Source organism: Ovis aries, chromosome 3, assembly GCF_016772045.2.
Source record: "Ovis aries strain OAR_USU_Benz2616 breed Rambouillet chromosome 3, ARS-UI_Ramb_v3.0, whole genome shotgun sequence".
NCBI classification, from domain to species: Eukaryota; Metazoa; Chordata; class Mammalia; order Artiodactyla; family Bovidae; genus Ovis; species Ovis aries.
The window spans coordinates 20505252-20529409 of NC_056056.1; the positions used below are offsets into that span (position 1 = coordinate 20505252).

The 24158-nt window shown below is 51.2% G+C and overlaps 1 protein-coding gene across 11 annotated transcripts in view; it reads left to right on the top strand.

The window, feature by feature from the left end:
- The window catches only part of GREB1 (growth regulating estrogen receptor binding 1), a 128889-nt gene that overhangs the window by 65897 nt on the left and 38834 nt on the right, over positions 1–24158 (top strand). For all 11 annotated transcript variants that reach the window (XM_042245794.2, XM_060413822.1, XM_027966527.3 and 8 more), the window contains exons 4-13: positions 860–1036; positions 9584–9766; positions 11597–11740; positions 13098–13226; positions 16043–16156; positions 16666–16809; positions 18506–18691; positions 21705–22055; positions 23108–23236; positions 23921–24049. In XM_042245794.2, the coding sequence (XP_042101728.1) occupies positions 860–1036; positions 9584–9766; positions 11597–11740; positions 13098–13226; positions 16043–16156; positions 16666–16809; positions 18506–18691; positions 21705–22055; positions 23108–23236; positions 23921–24049 (1686 nt within the window). The remainder of the gene's footprint in view (positions 1–859; positions 1037–9583; positions 9767–11596; positions 11741–13097; positions 13227–16042; positions 16157–16665; positions 16810–18505; positions 18692–21704; positions 22056–23107; positions 23237–23920; positions 24050–24158) is intronic.

Consider the following 24158-nt stretch of genomic DNA (forward strand, 5'->3'; position numbering starts at 1 on the left):
TTCTCTCTTCTTCCTTTCTTCCCTAAGTATTTTGGACACTTAATTTTAAAATAAGAAGCATGTTTAAGGGCTTCCCAAGTAGTACTAGTCATAAAGCATCTGTAAAGAGACGAGGGTTTGATTCCTGGGTTGGGAAGTTCCCTGGAGGAGGGCACGGCAACCCACTCCAGTATTCTTGCCTGGAGAATCCCATGGACAGAGGAGCCTGGTGGTCTACAGTCCATGGGGTCGCAAAGAGTCAGACTTGACTGAAGCGACTTAGCACACGCACAGGTGTTTAAACGCTCTGAAGTACAAAAAGTTCAAGTGCGTGGAATCCCCCTCTGCTGAAGTGACTTCTCTGAGACCATCATTACCAGGTTGTCAGCCTGAATTCCTGCCCTCATACACGTTAAGTGCAGGGTGGAAAAAACATCAAATTACTCACAGTCCCTTATGGATTTTTCATCCACATTTTAATTTACCACCACTTGGCTACCCATTTCTCCAGCTGACTTTCATTTGTACATGCATGTATGTGTATTGTATGGTAACACCAGTAGTCATAAATACAGCAAGTAGCCAAGTGTCATGAATGACGATGGTTATAATTTGATCTCTCAGAATTACTTTAGTTAATTTTATTTTTTTATTCTGCCCAGTCACTTTATCGTTGTGAATCATGGTAACTGGCAAATGAAGCGCATGTAAGGATAACATACTTAATAATGTTCTCAGAATTAATTTTAGAGTCAGCCTGGTCCAGGGGTGAGGGTGGTTGCTGACAAAATCCAGACTGTTTTCCTGCTTTGCCCGCGTGGATCCTGGTTGTGTGGGAGCGCTCGCTGGACAGCGTGTAAGGCCTATCCATCTCTCCTAGGGTTCTGCCAGGCCGGGAAGGACCTGCGTCTGGTCTCCATCTCCAGTGAGCCCATCGACATCCCCGCCGGCTTCCTCCTGGTGGGTGCCAAGTCCCCCAGCCTGCCTGACCATCTCCTGGTGTGTGCCGTGGACAAGAGGTTCCTGCCGGATGATAACGGGCACAATGCCCTTCTTGGTGAGTTCCTCCTGGGCTCTGCCCTGCAGCTCAGGCTGCAGGATGGGTGGGGACAAGGAGGGCCACTGGTCCCCTTGGAAGACAGGCCACTTTTCGGCCTCTTCATCAGCACGTCCCACAGCCCCATTCATTCCTCATTCTGTGGCCTATTTCTTTGTGGAATAGAATGTAAATGAGATTTGTTTTAAAATATGACTACCTGGAGCTTTCCCTGGTGGTCCAGGGATTAACAGTTTGTACTTCCAGTGCAGGGGACGTGAGTTTGATCCCTGGTTGGGGAACTACATGATACTGTGTAGCATGGCCAAAAAATAAATGAATAGTGTAAAAATAAAACGTGACAACTTTCCTATAGAAAGCCTATCAGATAGTACTACTTTTTTTTTGGTAAATGTGTTCATCAGAACTTTCCTAAGTGTCTACCTGTGTTGGGAGTGTAATCCAGACCCCATCCGAGATGCTCTCGGAGGCCAGCAGACACGTGGCAGGAGGAGAATAAGGCTGAGTGTGTGTCCCCCTGACCAGGACAGTCCTGTTCCAAGTGACTGCCCGACACCCTCTACTGTTCTCTTCTTTGCTTTACCTTTTGCCTCTCACCAGTTAAGTTCGCCTTGGACCTGTTAGTGAACTTGCCTGAGGGTGTGTGAGTAAAAGAATGTGGCCAGGATTCAGACTCAGGTCTTACTGGTTCTGTATGGTACCTTTAACCACTGTACCCCACAGTCACTCAGTGGGTCAGAGTCAGCCTAGGGCAGCTGTAGTTTTGACCTTTGGAACCACCTCTGGCCCACGGGATCCCCGATGTCAGTGCAGAGTCGAGGCCAAGCCATACCAAGCCTGTCTCCTGTTGGCTCAGACATTTACTGAGCTCTTACTGAATGCCTGACCCTGTGCTCAGCACTCTCCCCCATAAGTGAAGCAAAATCGGGGGAGACATGAGGTTTGGACCGAGAGCTCAGTGAGCTGGCTCCAGCCCCGTGTCTGACTACAGGCTGCTGTGTGACCCTGGGCCTCCGTGTCCTCGTCTAGAGAGTGGGCAAGTGCTTTCCACATGGCCCCTCACCTGGCCTGGCATCTCCTTGGCAGGAGAGCTGGGCAGACAGGAGGGTCTAGCTGAGATGTAGCCTCAGAAGTAATCTTCATGGCAGAAGCAAGTTTGATCGTGAGAGTTTATTGGAAAAACTTCTAGGTTAAACTTCTCCTGCTGGCCCCAGTTCCTTCTGTGCTTTCCCCGTGGACAAACATTTAAACCTCAGTTTTACACTTGATATGCCCCCAAATCTGGGTAGATAAAAACACTTTCAGTTCAGTTCACTTGCTCAGTTGTGTCCGACTCTTTGCAACCCCATGGACTGCAGCACGCCAGGCTTCCCTGTCCATCACCAACTCCCAGAGTTTACTCAAACTCATGTCCATTGAGTCAGTGATGCCATCCAACCATCTCATCCTCTGTTGTCCCCTTCTCCTCCTGTCTTCAATCTTTCCCAGCATCAGGGTCTTTTCCATTGAGTCAGTTCTTTGCATCAGGTGGCCCAAGTATTGGAGTTTCAGCTTCAGCGTGTCCTTCCAGTGAATATTCAGGACTGATTTCCTTTAGGATGGACTGGTTGGATCTCCTACACACTCTCAGTTCAGTTCAGTTCAGTCGCTTAGTTGTGTCCGACTCCCTGCGACCCCATGAATCACAGCACGCCAGGCCTCCCTGTCCATCACAAACTCCGGAGTTCACTCAGACTCACGTCCATCGAGTCAGTGATGCCATCCAGCCATCTCATCCTCTGTTGTCCCCTTCTCCTCCTGCCCCCAATCCATCCCAGCATCAGAGCCTTTTGCGATGAGTCAACTCTTCACATGAGGTGGCCAAAGTACTGGAGTTTCAGCGTTCGCATCATTCCTTCCAAAGAAATCCCAGGGCTGATCTCCTTCAGAATGGACTGGTTGGATCTCCTTGCAGTCCAAGGAACTTTCAAGAGTCTTCTCTAGCACCACAGTTCAAAAGCATCAATTCTTCTGCGCTCAGCTTTCTTCATAGTCCAACTCTCACATCCATACATGACCACTAGAAAAATCATAGCCTTGACTAGACGGACCTTTGTTGGCAAAGTAATGTCTCTGCTTTTCAATATGCTATCTAGGTTGGTCATAACTTTTCTTCAAAGGAGTAAGCGTCTTTTAATTTCATGGCTGCAGTCACCATCTGCAGTGATTTTGGAGCCCCCCCAAATAAAGTCTGATACTGTGTCCACTGTTTCCCCATCTATTTCCCATGAATTGATGGGACCGGATGCCATGATCTTCATTTTCTGAATGTTGAGCTTTAAGCCAACTTTTTCACTTTCCACTTCCACTTTCATCAAGACCTTTAGTAGATATTTACTGAGAACATTTTGGGTCTGAGTCTCTGTGCAAAGGACTGAAGGATGGAGGTGGGACAGCAAGGCTTGACCCAGAGAAGAAAAAGAAATGGTTTCTGCCACGAGGGCCAGGGAACACGACAGTGCGTACACTCTGAAACCCGGCAGATAACTGCTCAGTGGAGGGACAGACACGACTCTAGGCAACAACCAGCGGGAGAAGAGGTTTTGGCCAGTTCTTTCTTAAGGCGGGTCTATGGGGTTATTTTACCCAGTTTTGAAAGCAAGAATAATCCAGGAAATTTACTCCACCAAGGAAGCTCATTGCTTCTGAGTCACTGCATCTCAGAGTGAATTTGCTTATCAAGGCTGCTCAGGACAGAATGAGTGGGGAAGACAGGCTGGTGACTTGGTTAGCATTTGATCTGGCCTAAATTCCTCCCCTTTGTGACTGTAAAGGAATTGCGAGGGCAGTAAATCTAGGAGGCTCTATGTCTCGAAATGCAGAGGCAAGAATCTTTCAGTTCATTCACCACCGGCCTGGGAGCAGCTTCAGCCTCTCGGGCGGGGAGCGTAGAGGAAGTGGGGTCTTTGTTAATTGCTTGCCAAAAAGCCCTCGGAGGTGGGTAACAAGGGCCGGCTGGTAATAACCCGTGCTTTCTTCTTCTAAAATGACTTTATACTCTCAGCTTGCACACTTAGCACTGTTTAGGTTTCTTGCAATTAACCCTGATGGCTGCACAGGGCACGGTGGCCCAGCACCCCTCTGGGGCCGGGGCTCAGCACTTTTTTAGTGACCTATAAAGGGGAGGCTCTGGAGTATCTTAGGAGAAAGTAACAGCTTTAAACCTCCCCCCACCAATAATTTATAGAGAAAGTAGTGCTGGTTTTAGTGACTTTGAATCAACTGAGAGATTTCTGGTCTGTGAAAGCGAAAAGACTAAAATGTAGATGTGTGTTCCAGTTGTTTGGTAGTAATTCATCGAAACCAGCTGATGGCTAAGACAAAGGAGAAGAAACCATCTATTACAGCTGTGCATGTGCTTGCTAAGTCGCTTTAGTCATGTCCAGCTCTTTGTGACCCCATGCACTGTAGCCTACCAAGCTCCTCTGTTCATGGGATTCTCCCGGCAAGAATACAGGAGTGGGTTGCCGTGCCCTCCTCCAGGGGAATCTTCCTGACCCAGGGATCGAACCTGCATCTCTCACATCTCCTGCATTGGCTGGTGGGTTCTTTTCCACTAGTACCACCTGGGACGCTTCCATCTATTACAGCTGGAATGTTCATTTCTGAGATGAGAGTAAATAAGCTGTTTGTTCATCTAGCAGGCAAATAATTATGCGTTTATTATTATTCATAGTAATAAATCACTGAAGGTGGACTTTAAGTTCAGCCTGGGGCCCCAAAGCCAAGTGGTACTTGGTCCTTCCTGGAAGCTCAGGGCCGTGGGAGGACAAAGGCCAACCAAGACTTCCCTCACAGGTCCACATGCAAAGCCACAGAAATCAAAATTCTGGGAAATCTCTGGGCAACAGGCTCCCACCAAGGGCTTAAGATGCTGTGGGATCCCCAAGGATGCATTGACTTCTGGGATGAGAGTGTCTCAGAGGGCGTCACCGGCAATGCACTTGGGTCCTGAAAAATGGGTGGATTACCAATTGGAGAAAGACAGCAGCAGCAAATGAACCTAAAGAGCAGCCACTTTACTTCTCATGTGCTAATGACTGTTGGAGTTAAAATGGAGTGAGTGAGTGAGGTGGGTGTATTCCTACCTGGCACTGAGATATGAAGAAACAGAGGCATGCGCAATAGAATGAGGTGTGTCTATCCCTACTGCCCTGGGAGGGCCAGCATTTCCACTTTGATTTCTGAACCACAAGGAGGAGCCCCTTCTGGTTTGTGGCCCTCCCTCCCTGCCTCTGGAATGGAGCCGTGGTCCCACAGCCCACATTTGTCATCGGACAAAGGCCTGTAACCTGTTTAGCCATTTCTGGGAAGGGATGGCAGTGCTGGCCTTGGCGAGGTGCTCGGAGCATCCTTGGATTTGCAGTTCTGTTTCTTACTCATCATCTTTTGTTTGACCTCAGAGTCAGGATCCCTTCCAGGGAGCTTGGAAGGTTTCTCAGGGCCTCATTCTTGGATGGTAGTTGAGCTGCTCAAGGTTCCCAGGTCGGAGTCAAAAGAAAAAATAAAAACATTAGATTATAAACTAGGAAACATTAGAAACATGAAAACTAGAAAACAAAAGCACATCAAAGCAGGTGCAGAGAGGCTAAGTGTTTGCTCTGCTAATTGTTTTATCTCCTCTCTCCTCCTTCCCTCCCAGTGTTTGCTGACTGTCTCCCCTCTGCTGGGCACTAGTTTGTATACGTACACTAATGCACATAGACACAACCCATACCTCCCCATGGACATACATGCTCCCGGTCCTGTGGAAGGATAGGGATGGTTATAGGGAAAAAATACAGATTTTAATAACTCTAACATTGTGGCACCCCACTCCAGTACTCTTGCCTGGAAAATCCCATGGATGGGGGAAACTGGTGGGCTGCAGTCCATGGGGTCGCTAAGAGTCAGACACGACTGAGCGACTTCATTTTCACTTACTTTCATGCATTGGAGAAGGAAATGGCAACCCAATCCAGTGTTCTTGCCTGGAGAATCCCAGGGACGGAGGAGCCTGGTGGGCTGCGGTCTATGGGGTCGCACAGAGTCAGACACGACTGAAGTGACTTAGCAGCTTAGCAGCAACATTGAGGAAGAAGTTATAAGGACTGCCAGCAATATAAAGTCCGGCATAGCAGTAGGAGGGGTGGGAGATAAAGCAGAGATGGGGGTGGTAGGCATTGGGGGCAGCCCTGGAGGGCATGCCTGTGCATGCCACTCTGTTTTCATGCTAGAATTGAATGGATCACTCTTTGAATCTGCTCTGGAAAACCACTTGGTCCCTCTGGTTCTCAGGTTTCCCCAAGGAAGGTTTGGCTGTCCTGACCAACTGGTGGTTGCATCAGTTCAGCTGGGTGCTTCATCTGGGCGACAGTGAATGGCAAAACCGTTGGTTTTCTCTGCATGTCAGTTTCCTTCATGTCCCTCTAACAACAAGTAAACATAGAGCACAGTGTTGGCATGTTTTTGGTACCTTAATCTATTCAGTACAGAGGGGATAGGAGTCTGGAAGGAAAAACTAACCTGTGCCTGCCTTCTTAGACCATGATATTTGTCCTTATTTCTAATGCCTTTAAAGGAATATTAAACTTGCTTGCAATAGAGCAGATAATCCAGGTTTCTGTAATGTTTGCTGTTTGGTCACTAAGTCATGTCTGACTCTTTGTGACTCTGTGGACTGCAGCATGCCAGGTTCCCCAGAGTTTGCTCAGATTCATGTCTATTGAGTCAGTGATGCTATCTAACCATCTCATCCTCTGTCATCCCCTTCTCCCATCTTCAGTCTCTCCCAGCACCAGGGTCTTTTACAATGAGTCAGCTCTTTGCATCAGGTGGCCAAAGGATTGGAGCTTCAGCTTCAGCATCAGTCCTTCTAACGAATATTTAGGGATAATTTCCTTTAGCATTGACTGGTTTGATCTCCTTGCAGTCCACGGAACTCTCAAGAGTCTCCTCCAATACCACAATGCAAAAGCACCAATTCTTCAGTGCTCAACCTTGTTTGTGGTCTAACTTTCACATCTGTACATGACTACTGGAAAAACCATAGCTTTGATGATTGGGACCTTTGTCAGCAAAGTGATGTCTCTGCTTTTTAATATGCTGTCTAGGTTGGTCATAGCTTTTCTTCCAGGAACAAGTGTCTTTTAATTTCATGGCTGCAATCACTGTCTGCAGTGATTTTGGAGCCTGAGAAAATAAAGTCCGTCATATTTCTGTAATATAGGCATCTTCTTTCTCTATGGGGAAATGTTTTGAACCTTCACTAACTGATGTTATTTTGGACAGTAGTAGCCAGAGACCTCAGGATTGTCCCCTTTAAGAGCAGGGCTTACGCACAGAATCCCTTGGCCCTCCTGGCCTATATCAAGATGCCCTTTGTAAACTTGTCAGCCAGAGGATAAGATAAAACAAATTAGTCTCAGCTTCAGGGTCTCTCCTGCCAAAGGATTTTGGGGCATAGAAACCAGATGTACCAGTGAGTGAGTCAAGGTCATAGGGAAGGCCTTTGCAAGACAGTGAGCTTAAAGCAGAATAGTCTACCAGGTACAAAAGCGAAACCATCACGTTTTTCTTGTATTAACCAACAGTTCTATTGATTCCAGTTTGAATGGACTTCACAGTTTGTTTAAGTCCTTCAAGCATGTTCTCTGGATTTTAATAGTTCATGAGAGCTGAAACTCCAATGCTTTGGCCACCTGATGTGAAGAGCTGACTCATTTGAAAAGACCTTGATACTGGGAAGGATTGAGGGCAGGAGGAGAAGGGGATGACAGAGGATGAGATGACTGGATGGCATCACTGACTCGATAGACATGAGTTTGAGTGAACTCTGGGAGTTGGCGATGGACAGGGAGGCCTGGCATGCTGCAGTCCATGGGGTTGCAAGGAGTCAGACACGACTGAGCGACTGAACTGAACTGAACTGAAGAGGTGGTTTTGTCATCACCTCTGGAAGGCAGCTTCTGCAGAGCGTCAGAGTTAAGCTCTGTCATCTCCCAGAAAGGCTCCCCTGGCCTCGGGCAGCAGGAACTGATAGAAGCAGTCACCTTCCAGCTGAGAGGCTTCACCATAGCTGCTGGGCCCAGATTTCACTTGCCACAATCCTGGCCACATGTGATGAAGTGCTTGATTTCTGCGACTCGTGCGGTCTACTTCCTTGATTCCTGGAGGGAATTTTGGACTCTCAAGAGGGCTCTCAGTGTATCCAGTCTAAGTGGTTTAATTGCTTTGAGATTCTATGATTGGCTGGCACTGAAGACCATAGTGTGTTCGTGCTAAGTCACTTGAGTCCTGTCTAACTCTCTGCGATGATATGGGCTATAGCCTGCCAGGCTCCTCTATCCATGGGATTCTCCAGGCAAGAATATGGAATGGGCTGCCATTTCCTTCTCTAGGGGATCTTCTCCACCCAGGGGTCAAACCCGCGTCTCCTGCCTTGGCAGGCAGGTTCATTACCCCTGAGCCACCTGGGAAACATAATTTCAAGTACTTAAGCCTTGTACTTGGAGAAGGCAACGGCAACCCACTCCAGTACTCTTGCCTGGGAAATCCCAAGGACAGAGGAGCCTGGTAAGCTGCAGTCCATGGGGTCGTGAAGTCGGACACGACTGAGCGACTTCACTTTCACTTTTCACTTTCATGCATTGGAGAAGGAAATGGCAACCCACTCCAGTGTTCTTGCCTGGAGAATCCCAGGGACGGGGGAGCCTGGTGGGCTGCTGTCTATGGGGTCACAGAGTCGGACACGACTGAAGCGACTTAGCAGCAGCAGCAGCAGCAGCAAGGCTTGTACTTACTTATACTTTAAACAAAGCTCTTCCCCCCACCTCCATCCCCACCAACTAGAAATGCTTTGTGTGCATATTATATACACAGAATATAGTTACTTTATTTCTGCTGGTGATGCTCAAATATCAAATAATTCCTTAATTCATGTGTTAGACTACAGTATAAACATTTATTGTTTATTCACTAAGTCATGTCTGACTCTTTTGTGACCCTATGGACTATAGCCCATGAGGCTTCTCTGTCCATGAGATTTTCCAGGTAAGAACACTCGAGTGGGTTGTCGTGACACCCTCCAGGGGATCTTCCTGGCCCAGGGATCGAACCTGCATCTCATGTCTCTTGCATTGGCAGGCGGTTTCTTTACCACAGGCACCGTCTGAGAAGCCCAAAGACCATGCAGACAAACCGAATTATTGCAGGTGCTCAGTTAGTGTGGACAGATGAATGGGGCGGTTCTGTCCCATAGGATGCATAGTCTTTAAATATGCCCCTAAGCAATGCCGTCTTCCATGCTTGCCTGGGCTTGTCTCTACGACCCAGCGTCTCTTTGGTCAGGGTTTTCTGTTTGTGTCAAGGTCACCTTGACCCCTGGACCAGCGTGAGCTGACAGCGACCTTTGCCCCTCGGACTTCTCTGGCTGGTGGTTCAGGACGTGAATGCCTAGTGAACGATGGTTCACTTGGAGGGGTCTTGGGTGTCAGGTGGGGACAATCCTGGTTTGCTTCCTCCCCCCAGGTTTCTCTGGGAATTGTGTCGGCTGTGGCAAGAAGGGCTTCTGTTACTTCACGGAATTCTCCAATCACATCAATCTGAAGCTGACCACGCAGCCCAAGAAGCAGAAGCACTTGAAATACTACCTGGTCCGCAACGCCCAGGGGGCTCTCACCAAAGGGCCCCTCATTTGCTGGAAGGGCTCAGGTGAGCAAGCTCTGAGGGGTGGGCCGCATGAAGGGGGCACCCCCAGGCCAGCCAGAGGCCTGTTGGCCCGACTCTGGGCCGAGACTGCTCTGCAGTGCACATGGTGGGCAAGAGGTCAGCCCTACGAAATCAAAATGCAATTTTGTCCCCCGGGCGTCCAGTTTGTAGTATCAGTCTACTTGTATGGGCGCTTTGAAAGCTGACACAGGGTCACACAGTGCAGTGTCTTCCTGTAGTAAGTATCTGGGGCAAGATTCTCAGCCGGGGGTAATTCTGTCCCCCAGGGATATTTGGTGATGTCTGAAGACATTGTTGACCACAGTGACTGCAGGGAGCCCCTGGCATCTCATAGATGGAGGCCAAGGATGCCGTGCCTGGGGCAGCCCTCCGCAGAGAATTGTGCAGCCCGGTGTCAATGGTGCTGAAGTTGCGAAGCCCTGACTTAGAGAAAGCTCAGCCCAGATAGCCTCCCTCTCTGCCCCACAGCCCTGTCAACCATGAATAGAAAAGATCAGCTTCCTGGGGCTGGGGCTGGCAGAAGAGAGCGGGCTCCAGCTTTAGGAAGGGCCTCCCTCCATCCTTCTCTTCTGTCCCCCTGTATCCTCCTGGCTGCAGTCAGCTCTGGAGGCAGAGGGAGGGGCTGGATTTTCCAGACCCCACCGAGATGCCCCTTCTCCCATCAACCAACCGTGGAGGGACCTGTCCCAGAAGGGTTCTCAGCGAGGTGCCCAGGAGAGGCAGCCTCTTGTCCCTCACTTGTCTGTGTCAGTGGTCTCTGGTTACCTGGAATATCCCAGCCAGCTTCTGTGAGTAGAAAAATGGGGCTTCAGGAGGGGCTGGTTCTAGGCTTTCATCCCCCGTCCCCTCCCATCATTCCTCTCCTCCCTGTCTCCTTTTCTTGCTTGCTCAGTCGCTCAGTTGTGTCCGACTCTTTGCGACTCTATGGACTGTAGCCCACTAGGCTCCTCTGTCTGTGAAATTCCCCAGGCAAGAAAACTGGAGTGGGTTGCCACATCCCTCAATAATCTCTTGAGCTCCTACTATATACATGCCTATCATTTTGTAGGTCCCGGAGAGGAAGTGGTTCTTCCCCTTGTGGGACCAGCCAAGAGTTCTTGATCACTTGCTGTGACCAAGCCCCTCTCAGGTTTGATACCTCACTGGGAGGTAATCTTCCCAATGGAGAGTGATTTAGGGGGTGGAGGAAAGTATTAGCTCTTCTTTTTTGTTATTGCTGTGTTAGTTGCTCAGTCGTGTCCGACTCTTTGAGACGTCATGGACTGCAGCCCGCCAGGCTCCTCTGTCTGTGAAATTCCCCAGGCAAGAATACTGGAGTGGGTTGCCATGCCCTCCTCCAGGGGATTGTTCAGACCCAGGGATGGAACCCAGGTCTCCTACATTGAAGGCAGATTCTTTCCATCTGGGCCACCATAGAAGCCCAGCTGTTCCTTCACTTTTGAGTAATGCTGTTCGTCCCTTGGACTTGAAGCTCTCGTTTGCATCATCTGTTTCCCATAATGCTGTTTGTCCCTTGGAATTCGAGCTCTCGTTTGCATCATGTGTTTTTCCCTTCTTCCCAAGTGGTGACCACTGCTCCTGCTGTTGGCAAGAGGACTGTCCCTCAGGTGGCTTCCCCAGAGACCGAGCCTGGGGAATGGCCCCCACCCCAGCCCTCCCGGCTGCACCGGAGCAGCGATGGGGAAGGCGTTGGCACCCTCGCGATTATCTCCGCGCCTGGCTCTCCCGCAGACTGGGTTCTGGCCTCGGAAGTCATTGGTCGCTGTTGGGGAGGAGCAGGAGCTGACTGTCATGTGTGCCTCTTCCCTGCAGAGTTCAGAAGCCGACAGGCATCTGTGGGTGCATGTTCCAGTTCTCTGTTCCCGCCGCTGGACAGCTCTGGGCATCTGGCCCCCTTCCCTGGTGAGCCCGGTCCAGGGACAACCCCGAGTGCCCCACTGGGAGCCCCGCAGGCAGGTGAGGTGGTGGCGCAGCGCTGGAGGTGCTGGGAGTCGGTTTTAGTTCCCCCAACTGAAAAATGGAGGCATGAAGATGCTCACCTAGGCTATCACAGGCAGTAGGGTTTGATAGCTGGTATTTCTGCTTTGTGAACTTGGCCTCGGCCATGCAAAACACACCTGATGAGCACGACAGCTGATGGCAAGTAGACAGCAACCTCCTTCCCAAGGGCTCTGGCGGTGGGGGGGTTGGTGGTTGGGGGTCCTCCTGCTCAGGGGGGTCTACTGAGGGGCCCTGGGCCCCTGCTGTACGTGGCTCAGCATCCACAGCAAAGAGGCTGCACCTGAGCAGAGAATGCACTCCCCCCAGAGGCTCCCTGTCCCCCTTCCAAATGGTATCTGCCCTCGTCCTCCCTGGCCTGGGTGACCTCGGGCCTGGCACACCTGGGCAGCTTCAGGGATCAGTGTTTCTGCCCACAGAATACCTGGGTGCGATTCTGGTGCTGCTGCCTCCTAGCTGAGAGATTTGGGTCAGCTCATTTTAACTCTGTGACTCTCCATTTCCTCATCTGTACACTTGGAGAGAAACTTTTCTGTCTAATTTGCAGGGTTATAAAAATTAAGTGTGATGACAGTGATAGCAAATACTTACTGCTTGCGAACTTTTGTTAACTCCCGTTGTCCTCACAGCGGCTCTAATATTACCCCCATCCTCTAGATGAGAAGGTGGATGCACAGGGAGGAGGTATAATGTTCAGGAAGGTTGCGAGTTCGAGGCAGCATGGAACTCAGACGGGTCGTCTGGTTTCAGAGCCCACCCTTCAACCCCTCGACATAGGGGATGTTCGGTGCTCCTCCTGACTCTGGAGTACCTTCCACATCATTCTGGCCTGTGTGGGTGACTTAGAGCAGAGCCCACAATTGTCCCCAGAATCCTCCTGAGGCCCGGGGAGCCCCAGATCCTACGCATAGCCTGGCCCTGGGTGACGGCAAACCCGACTGCTTTCCTGAGCATGTTTGACGTGACCCTGAACCCAGGAGGGTGAGCAAGAGGGTGGGAGGAGGGTGGAGCAGCTGCAGGGGTGCTCCTGGAATTCCGGGGCCCCCACAGGCCCTTCTCTCACAGGGAGTGCTCAGTGGAGCATGTGTGGGAGCGTGTGTCCTGTGTGTGCATGTGTGTGCGTGTGTGTGTGCATGTCCGTGTGTGTCTGCTTTTTCGGGGGGCTGGGGGGGGACAGAATCACTCTGTCAAGAGTCCTAACCCTTGACAGGCTGCATCAGTGGAAAGCTAACATGTTAAACGGAGGGAGAGCCATTTCCTGTTTGCTGGACTCCCCGAGCATCCCGTGGTCTCCCCTCTTTGTCTCTGCTCTCAGGACCAGCCTCCGATCACCCCGCCCTAACCGCAGCCCTGGGTCCAGCTGTTTTTAATGGCAAAGATTCCCCGAAGCACCAGCCGCTGGTGAAGAACCGCCTGTCCGCAGTGCCGCGTCCCTCAGCCTTAGGTAACCTTGACTGTCCTATTCGAGGTGGGGGTGTCTTGCTCTGCTCTGGGCCAAAGTGGTGGTGGGTGGGGGACGCGAGAGCCGCAGCGCCGGGGCCCCTGAGCCTCCTGGAGTTGGAATGAGAGTCAGGCTGGATCAGCAGACACCTCCTGCGTCTCTGGGAGTGTGTTCAGCCCCCAGTGCTGGGGGTAGGGAGACGCATGGCTTCTGCCCCCAATCTGGGTGATGAGTGTGTGCTAGGATGTAGTGGGAACCTGTTATGAGTGGTGACATGTCTCCCTGTGGGCCAATGCCATTCACAGGAACAGTCATCATCACGCACCCTGCAAGCCCAGTTACTCCATGGAGCCTGGCCCGGAGGATGCGATGGGTGCTGGTAGAGAGAGTGGGCTTGCACCATTAGGGGCACAGCTGGAGCCTCAGAATCCCATGCCTGAGGCCTGCTGTGGGCAGGGTGGACTCTATTTCAAGAAACCGCTTCTGGAGCTACACGGAGAGTATGACAAGGACTTGGGGGCTCAGTGGTTCTCAGCTGAAATGCTGCCCTCCACGGGACGGGACGGGGTGGGGGAAGAGTGGGGAGGGGGAGGTGGGAAATGTGCAGAATCCCTTTCTCCGTTGTCTAGCTCGGGGTCTGGATGTTGCAGTGCCTGCAGGGAGTGGGCTACAGTGAAGACTTGCCTCTCCCCAAATGCCAAATAGCGTCCCCCTTCCCAGCACCAGGACACATGGCCAGAAATGGTTGGTCCACAGGGGCAGCTCCTGGTGACATCATTTTGGGAGAGCTTTGGGGAAGATCCCCTGGAGGAGGGCATGGCAACCCACTCCAGTATTCTTACCTGGAGAATCCCATGGACAGAGGAGCCTGGCGGGCTATAGTTCATAGGGCCGTAACGTCGGACACAACTGAAGTGACTCAGCATGCATGCACAAGGAGCTTAGAGTCTGTGTAGAGGCAGTTAGCACCCCAAAGGAAGAAAACACCCTCAGACCTTCTGCCTTCATACTGAGGCCCCATCCCCTTGCCCTTCCTCCTCTGGTAGTTTAACATGGCTTTTAGAGGAGCTGGCATCTCAGTCTGTGTGGGAGCTCTTCCCTGCTCTTGAGGACAGATGTGTGGGGAAACGAAGATGTAGTTCTAGATGACATCAAGGTGATAGAAGCTGCCACAGAGGTTGTGGGGTCAGAGGAGCCTACCTGTGGGAAAGCTCTTTGCAAGCAAAGAACTTCATGTCTTTAAACGTTTTATTCATTTCGTTTCATTCATTTTCCGTTGGTCTAAAGAAGAGGTGAAAATAACTGGGTTATTTTTAAGAGACTCAAAAGCAATAATTCTCAAACAGCAGCACATCTAAGGATAACCAGGGGTGCTTGTGACTAAGTGTTTCCTTTCATTTCTGGAGATCGGCTTCTGTAGGTTGAGGTGTGCCCAGGAGCAGACACTTGGAACAAGCTCCTCCTGGTTCTGTCTAGCTTTGTCTCTGGCTAGATTTGGAGAAACACTGCTCTAAACCAGTGGTTCTCAATCCTGGTTGTGGTTTAGAATCACCAGGAGCTCGGGGTGGGGCTGAGGGGTGGGGTGGGTCATCGGGAGGTGTGTGGACATGCTGGGGTTCTGATTTCCTTGGGAGAGGGTTGCATCCAGGAATAGAGTGTTTTAAAACTTAAACTTTATATAATGTGTCATGGTTGAACATAGAGAGTGCTAAAGGTAAGGGATATTTTGTGTCAGATTGGTCCCCCAAAATGTGATAACCAATTCTTGGTATTTTGAAGAATCCAAGAACAGAGCATGAGTCATGCTCACACTGTTCTGGCGTGGGCAGGATGACTCATTAGTGGCAGTGGGTACCAGCTTCTGTTCCCCTGGATTTTTTTAGCCGGAAATTAGCTTTCAGGGCTGGGGTGGGGAGAGGTGCACAGGTGGATCGGTACTGCCCCCGAGTGGTGAAACTGTGGTGGTGGGTTGACTGCCGCTGGGGCTTGTCTACAGAAACAAGTATTAATTTACTGGAATGTGGAGACGATGATGGACTTCCTCGTAGTTCAGACACAAAGAATCTGCCTGCAATGTGGGATACCTGGGTTTGATTCCTGGGTCGGGAAGATCCCCTGGAAAAGGGAACGGCTACCCACTCCAGTATTCTTGGGCTTCCCTGGTGGCTCAGTTGGTAAAGAACCCACCTGCAATGTGAGAGACCTGGGTTCAATCCCTGGGTTGGGAAGATCCCCTGGAGAAGGGAACGGTTACCCACTCTAGATAATGAGGATCTGGACTTGGTGGCTGCCGTTTATTGGCCTCACGTATATTCTCTTTAGTCTTGATCAAATCACCTTTCAGAGTAGGTTTTATGATCCCATTGTAAAGATGAAGGAGGTAAGGCTCGGAGGGCTAAAGCTTAGACGCTGACACAGCTTTGGAATGAAACATTTATAGAGGTCGACAGGATATTTCTTTAAGCCTAGATACTTCCTCTAGACTGTTTGTTAGTTGCTCAATCGTGTCCAAGTCTTTGCAACCCCATGGACTATAGCCCACCAGGCTCCTCTGTCCATGGGATTCTCTGGGCAAGAATGCTGGAGTTGGTTGCTGTGTCTTCCTCCAGGGGGTTCTTTCAGACCCAGGGATCGAACAGGTTCTTCTGCATCACAAGCAGATTCTTTACCATGTGAGCCACTAGGGAAGCTAAAATGTGCTAGATGTAAAGCTGTGCTTTAAAAAAAAAAAAACAAATAAGTGTTCTCTAGCTCAGGGGAACATTTTGCTGAAGCATGTCTTTGGTGACAGCCTAATTCACACCCTGAACGTTGTCTAGGTATCTTATCAAACTCCGGCCCTCCCAAAAAACGCCACAAAGGCTGGTCTCCAGAGTCTCTATCAGCTTCGGATGGTGGCTACCCCCAGGGAGCGGGGAACAGAGCCAAGTATGGTAAGTGATGGAGCCCTGCCCCAGATGCAAGGTTCTGGCACTGGTGGTGGTGGTGGGGTGTGTGTGTGTGTGAATGTGTGTGTACGAGCATGTGCATGTTCATGTTCAAGCACACATGCTTTCATATGTATGGGTGAGAAAATTCTAGGGAGGCACACTTGAGTATAACGAAAGATTCTCTTTCTCGTGTATCAGGCTTGCTTCACAAAGCCCAGGATTCCTGCATAGTATTGAGTTTCCCGATCTTAGGGAATTTTTTTCTGAAAGGCGTGCTTGTCACTTGGCAGGGACATTGAAGAAGAGAAAACTGGGTTGTTCGGTGGGGAAGGGGGACCCGGTGACCTTTAAGATCTTTTGACTCAGGAACCTGTGGTTCCCAGACTTGGGTGCTCCTGGAGGTGCGGAGAAGATAGAGTTGTAGCAGGTGTGTTGGCTGGCCTGATGTCAGGTCTGCCGGAGGTGGATGCCCTGTCTGACGTATCCTTTTCAATCTCTCGGCGTGTCCCTAGAAAGCGCAGGTGTGACCTGCATGCCCCAGGTCGGCTTGGTGGGACCAGCTTCAGTCACCTTTCCTGTTGTGGCTTCCGGAGAGCCTGTGTCCGTTCCCGACAACTTGTTGAAGATATGCAAGGCCAAGCCAGTGATCTTTAAAGGCAAGTATAGCAATGCGCTGGGGGCGGAAGGTCGGGGAGCCAGGGAATACATTAGAAACAGAAGACATGACACATCATTCCAGTCTGACTCCACACCAGGTTGTCCTCCTGGGAGAACTTCTAAAGCCGTTTCCAGGGCAATGAGAGAACCAAGCAGACCGGTCACTGGGATGGCCCCTGATCAGACGCCAGAAGTTTCGGAGCCTGTCACTGTTTTCCGTGACAACCATTTGCTTGTTCGTTTGTTCTGACCCTTTATCTGGGTCCCACTATAGCATCTTTGTGCCTCCTTTATGACAAATGTCACATCCTTCCCCTAAGAGTAATTCTTTCTGTTGCCTCTGATAAACCAGAGTGTTTGTGAGCGGTGCTCCCCAAATTGTGGTTCCTGGACCAGCAAAAACAGCACCACCCAGGAGCTCAGTAGAGATGTAAATTCCCAGGCCCACCCATCCCAGAATCAGAACCAGGCCCGAGTTGGAATCAGAGGCTCTGTGGTGGGGTCTGGCAGTCTAGGGGATCCTAGCGCACCCTCAGGTTTGGGAAACAATTTTCTTGAGGCTGTGAACTGTGTCCTGGTCTAGGTTTCCCCCGGAGCTGAGCGTGGTGCCTGCACACAGCACACAGCAGGCGTCTACTCAGTGTGTGTTTGGTGAATAAATGGAGGCTGTCTGAGTACACGATACCATGCAGGCACTTACCACATTTAATCATCTCAGAGATTGCACAAGGGTTTGATATCTTCACCTTGTTTTACACATGCAGAGACCAAGGCTTGGGGAAGTGAAGCTTCTTGCTGAGGATAACCTAATTAATAATAGGTCTGGCCCGGGCTGTCCTGCCTCTGAGGGCTGCTCTCAGAATTAATCTTGTACCATTTGCTGAAGCATTTGTCAAGTTCTGTCAGTGTTTGGAGTCTCTGATCTGTACAGTGGTTTATTTTCCTAACTCAGCTCATCAAGGAGTCCTGGGGGGCTGGGAGGCACAGGCGATGGCCGAGCAGCTTTAGTAATTCTCTCTGGGCCTTAGTGTGCTCGGCTGTAAAATAAGAAATTGGACTAAATCAGGAGTCTTTAATGTCTGGGGTCTAATGCCTGATGATCGGAGGTGGAGCTGATATAATAAGAATAGAAATAAAGTGCACAATAAATATATTGCTCTTGAATCATCCCCACACCATAATCCCACCCCCACCCTGGGTCTGTGGAAAAATTGTCTTCCATGAAACTGATCCCTGGTGCCAAAAAGGTGGAGACTGCAAATGAATAAGCAAATGCTACAGCCCCTGTCAGTTATGAGAACAGGTGCACAAACCAGCACGGGCTGAGAGTTCAAGACTTCCCCACAAAGGAGCTTGAGTTGCCTCAAGAGCAGCTGGCCTGCATGTTTTTACTCCCTTGCATGCAGAGAGCCCCAGGTTTCCCTGCTGGCTCAGTGGTAAAGAATCTGCCTGCAATGCAGAAGGCACAGGAAATGCAGGTTCGATCCCTGTGTGGGGAAGATTCCTTGGAGGAGGGCATTGCAATCCCCTCCAGTATTCTTACCTGGAGAATCCCATGGACAGAGAAGCCTGGTGGGCTACGGTGCACGGGGTCACAAAGAGTCGGACACAACTGAGCTCTCACGTGTGCACATGTGGTGACCACACGTTGTGCCTGAGGCCAGTTGCCAAGCCATGCTGTGTCCCCTCCCCTAGGCCACGGGAACTTCCCCTACCTGTGCGGCAACCTGAACGACGTGGTCGTGAGCCCCCTGCTGTACACGTGCTACCAGAACTCGCAGTCCATCTCCAGAGCCTACGAGCAGTACGGGGCCTCCACCATTCAGCCCATCTCGGAGGAGATGCAGCTCCTGCTGACCGTCTACTATCTCGTCCAGCTGGGTGAGTCCCCTCCCATTTCGCGGGAACCACTGGTGGAATAATCGCTAAAGGAGGGATGTGCACACGGGCTGATCACGACCCTCACTCAGAGCCCTCCTGGAGACGGCCTCCGTCATCAGGTCACTGCAGTGGTCACCACCTGAGGGGCTGGGATGGCAGTACGAATTCAAATACAATTTCCTGGGACTTCCAGTGCTTAAGAATCTGCCTTGCAACGCAGAGGACATGGGTTCGATCTCTGGTTGGGGAGCTAAGACCCCACGTGCCACAATGAAAACCCGATGCAACCAGATAAATTTTTTTTTTTCCAAAAGTGATTTTTCTGCCATTCTAGGTGCAGAGATACAGCAGGAATACCACAAAGGCTCTGCCCTCAAGGATTCTAGTGGGAGAGAGAAACCGTAAACAAGAGAAAAAGAAGCAATGGGAGTGTGGTGGGTGGTTGTGGGCTGATCCAGGTTGTCGGGAAAGGCGTCCCTGAGTCGAGACCTGAGTGATAAGGAGGAGCCAGGCTTGTGAAGATCTCAGGGAGGCAGAGTCGGGGGGCGGAGGCAAGGGCCAAGGCGTGGTGTGGCGCCCCAGGTCAGCGGGTGGCAGGGTGGCCACCCAGTGAGAGCCTGAGAGTGAGGTTGTTATCAGAGAGCCGGCAGGGCCTCAGGCTAAGGCCAAGAGTCTGTATGTCAGACACAGTGAGAATAGCTTGTGTCTATCTGCTTAGGCTGCCGAGCAAAATACCACAGACTGTGCTTAAGCCACAGAAGTTTTATCTTCTCATAGTTCTGGAGGCTGGAAGTCCAAGGTCAGAGTGGCCCCATGGTGGGGTTCTGGGGAGGCCCTCTCTTCCTGGCTTGTGGATGGCCGTGTCCTCCCATGGCCTTTCCTTCATGCATGTGTGTGGGAACAGAGGGTGAACTCCGAAGTTGCTTCCTTTTCTTATAGGGACACCCATCCTACTGGCCTAGGACCCCACCCTTTTGAACCCCCTTAACCTTAGCTACTTCTCTAAAGGCCCTCTCGCTAAATATAGTCACATTGGGGGTTAACACTTCCACGTATGAATGGAGGGGGACACAATTCAGTCCATAGCAGCACTGGAATGCTTTCAGGCAGGGGACAGATATGATCTGGGCTTCCCTGGTGGCTCAGATGAGTAAAGAATCTGCTTGCAATAGAGGAGACCCGGGTTCAATCCTTGGTTCGGGAAGATCCTCTGGAGAAGGGAATGGCAACCAACTCCAGCATTTTTCCCTGGGAAATCCCATGGACAGAGGAGCCTGGTGGGCTACAGTCCATGGGGTCACAAAGAGTCAGACACGACTGAGTGACTTTCAGTTTCAGATATGATCTGACTTCATTTCATTAATGGCTGAGAACTGAGGGCTGGCTGATGATTGACCATTGGGTTGGGGCATGTGGAAACCACTGGCAACCCGGGTGGGTGGAGATATGAGGAGAGCTGGGGACAAAACCCGTACTAGAACGGGTCAGAGGGGATGGAGGTGAGGAGACAAGCATGGTGAGTGTGAGCAGCTCTCACAGGTGCTTTGATGGGTGGTGGTGGGTCTGGAAGGGGCTGTGGGCTCCAGGGAAAAACTTTTAAAAGACAGGAAATACGACAGCTTGTCTAATCTAGTTTTGGCGTAGCCCCATGAGGAAGTGGTATGATCCCTGTTTTTTTCAGATCAGAAAGCTGTATCCTAAGATAGCTCAAGGTTCCCAGCTGGTGCTGGGTGTAGCTGGATGGGGACACGTTTTCTAAATCAAACCGTGGCTCTCTTTCCACTGGCTCACCCAAATGTAAAGTTCTGACATGTAAACCAGATAATAGCTATAGGGAAAAGTGTTGAAAATACTCAGTCTCGCTAGTCGTCAAAGAAGTACAAAGTTAACAAATCAAACAAGTGGAGTTTTTCTCAATTCAGTTGATGATAAGAACCCAAACGATGGTATCCAATAAGAACTAGGGGTGCAGTAGAAGCCGGGTTGTTGTGGTTTGTTAATGGCATGGTAAGTTGTCACATTTGGACCGTCTGGAGACAGTCTGATGATGTGTTACCGGTCAGCTCTGTAGGTCCATTTAGGCTCAGGAAGTTATGTCCTTTACATAAAGCTGTGTCCTGCAGAAGTATCTTTGAAGGTGCTTACTCAGGAACAATGCAAGGGTCAATGATAGATCAGTGTTGCTAAGTCTGTGATGGCACCTCCAAGTCATGGGATGTCACCTGCCTGGTTACAATGCTGTATGTGAAAGCTGTAAACGTCATGATTGTGGTTTGACGCTGGCATGATGGTAAGGAGGCAGACACACCCTGAAGTCATTTCCCCACAATCGTTAACAGTGATTTAAACCCATTATAGTGATTAAAAGGGCTTCTCTGGTAGCTCAGACGGTAAAGAATGTGTCCGCAATGCAGGAGACCCAGGTTCGATCCCTGGGTGGGGAAGATCCCCTGGAGAAGGGAATGGCAACCCACTCCAGTATTCTTGCCTGGAGAATCCCACGGACAGAGGAGCCTGGCGGGCTACAGTTCATAGGGTCACAGAGAGTCGGACATGACTGAGCGACTTTCAGTTCAGTTCAGAGTGATTTAAGACTCCGATGCTGGCAAAGATGAAGGCAGGAGGAAAAGGGGTCGACAGAGCATGAGATGGTTGGATGGCATCACTGCCTCATTGGACATGAGTTTGAGCAGGCTCCTGGAGCTAGTGAAGGACAGGGAAGCCTGGTGTACTGCAGGCCATGGGGTCACCAAGAGTCAGACAGGACTGAGCCGCTGAACAACAACATAAAATTCCAGCACGTGGGGGAGAAGAGGCTGAGAAGCATTCAAAAATAGTAGTTCTTTTAGGCTGATGAGATGAGGGCTGCATTTGCAGCCACCCTCTATTTTGGATGTTGATCATTCAGATTGTATCAGGTGGACATTAGGGCACAGCGCATCTCCCCAGCACTGCCCTGCGGTGTGGGCGGGGCAGGCGCTGAAGCCCCTCCCACCCGCCTTATCGTTGCCAGCGGCGGACCAGGTGCCCCTGATGGAGGACCTGGAGCAGATCTTCCTGCGCTCGTGGCGCGAGTCGCATCTAACGGAGATCCGGCAGTACCAGCAGGCGCCGCCCCAGCCCTTCCCACCCACGCCGGGCGCCGTGGCACCCGTGACCTCCGCGCAGCTGCCCTGGCTGGCCGGCCTGGCTGCCAGCTCCTGCAACGACAGCGTGCACGTCATCGAGTGCACCTACTCTCTGGCTGAGGGCCTCTCTGAGATGTTCCGGCTGCTGATAGAGGGCAAGCTGGCCAAGACCAACTACGTGGTGATCATCTGTGCCTGCCGGAGCGCCGCCATCGACTCCTGCATCGCCGTCACCGGTGAGGCTGGGCCCTCCGCTGAGATGTTTCTGTTGACACCCAGAAGCACCGCCGCCCCGCACCCCCCGTCCCCCCCCCACACACACACCTGGCTGCAGTTAACACTCAGCCACCCCTGGTGTGCCCTGAATAGCACACTTCTGGAAAATGCCATTCCTTCTGGAATGAAAGGTGCTGCAGTTCTGGTTTCTCTGAGAGACTGGGGGCAAGTTTGGGATCTGTATAGATGCAGGGAAACCCCTCCACACCACCACCACCCCTCCGCCACCCTGCCACCAACCTGTGATCAGTGACTCCATTCCTCAGCATCTTCAACTACATAATGGAGAGAAAAAAAAATAATGACCTTAGTGGGTTGTGTGGGTTAATGAGGCTGTCAGCTAATTAACTATTAGCTAATTAACTAAAAAGACTTACTGAAGCCCTACTATGTGCAGCCACTGTCCTGGGGGCTGGGGATACAGGAGTGATGTCCTGCTTTCCTGGAGCCCATGTGCTGGTGGAGAGGCAGACACGGGGCAGGGGGATGTCTCTGGGGGAAGGGGGGAGTGCGGAGGATCTCAGATGAGGGGCTGATTTCAGATTGCTTCTCTGCTGGGTGTTCATTATCTCTTGTCATTCCTTCATCCTGAATGCCTTCTGTGTTTTTTAAATAAATTCTTTACATTGATTTGAGTAGTACCTTCAGTACTGGAGCCTTCGCTGCATCAGGCATTGGGCTGCACATCTCATAAACCTTGCCCTGTTTCGTCCTCACGATAGTCCTGTGAAGTAGATAGAGCCGCCAGCCATGAATTCCAGATGAGGAAGCTGGGTCAGCCCGGGTTACACAGCTGGTTAAGTGGGGGAGAGAGTCAGGTTCCAAGCTGGGCTCTGGGGCGTGTATACCATTCATTCATTTCAGCAGCAGCAGGAAGCCCTGCTGTTAGCCCGGCGTGATGCTGGGCTTGGAGGATGGAGGGAGAAAGGGATGCAGGCATAGACTGCCATCGAAGAGCTCATGCACTAATTCTAAGCAGAGGGCCCTGTCAAAGCTGTCGTTTGTTTTCCAGGAAAATACCAAGCCCGGATTCTTTCTGAGAGCCTTCTCACCCCAGCTGAGTACCAGAAAGAAGTCAATTACGAGCTGGTCACCGGGAAAGTGGACTCGCTAGGGGCCTTTTTTAGCACCCTCTGTCCAGGTATGCTTGTAGTCAGACAGGTGCAAGTCACCATACACTGATGAGACAGAAATAAACACAGGCGCAAGGGGAGGCCGTCTCAGAGCCCATCCCCGTGAGCTGCCGAGGCTGGCCTGGATTTACAGGTGTGGTGGCCCTTCCATGGTGTGGGGTCTCTGGCTAGCTGAGTCCTGCTCTGGCTGTGTGGTGTCTGTCTGTGTGGTGCCTTTGGGGGCACATACAGGCCTTGTGCATGGTCCTCTCTACCTCCAGGGCTCTGTCCATCACCCTCCTGCCTCCCCCTCTCAGTTGCTTAAAGCCTCTTGTTGGAGAAGTGTATTCTCTGTGCTTCATTCCGTGTGTTCCAAGCTTTGAGTGCCCATCTCCCTTTTTTCCTGGCTACTCGCCCTTCAAGAGTCACCCCATTTCCTCCCAGAAACCTTTGCTGGCCCCTTCTTCTCCAGGATGGGCTCAGACCCCTACCTCCTGACGTCTGGCCTCCTGCCCTAAAACCCACTGGGTCATAATGTCATTTTCCTAAGGACATCTGCCTTCCTTGGCCGTGGGCTCTTTCACAGGATGGGCCACCCTATCTCTGGTGCCCCAGGCCCAGGACAGTGCCTAACACATAGAGGTTGTTCCCTTGATGTTGAGTTTCCCTGAGATGGAAAACCTGTTTCTGATATTCTCTCTGTTTGGGGGCAGAAGGCGACATTGACATTTTGCTGGACAAATTCCATCAGGAAAATCAAGGCCTTGTTTCTTCCTCACTTGCTGCCTCCTCTGTCAGCAAGTCAGCATCCCTGGATGTCGGCGGGGCACCTGCATGTACAAGTGAGTGGTGCCGGGGAGCGGTGGCCAAGCCCCAGGCTGGTGGGGCAGCGTCCCGGGGCCCCCAAGGTCTGCAAGGAAGCACAGTTCGAGGCACATCCAGTGGGCAGGG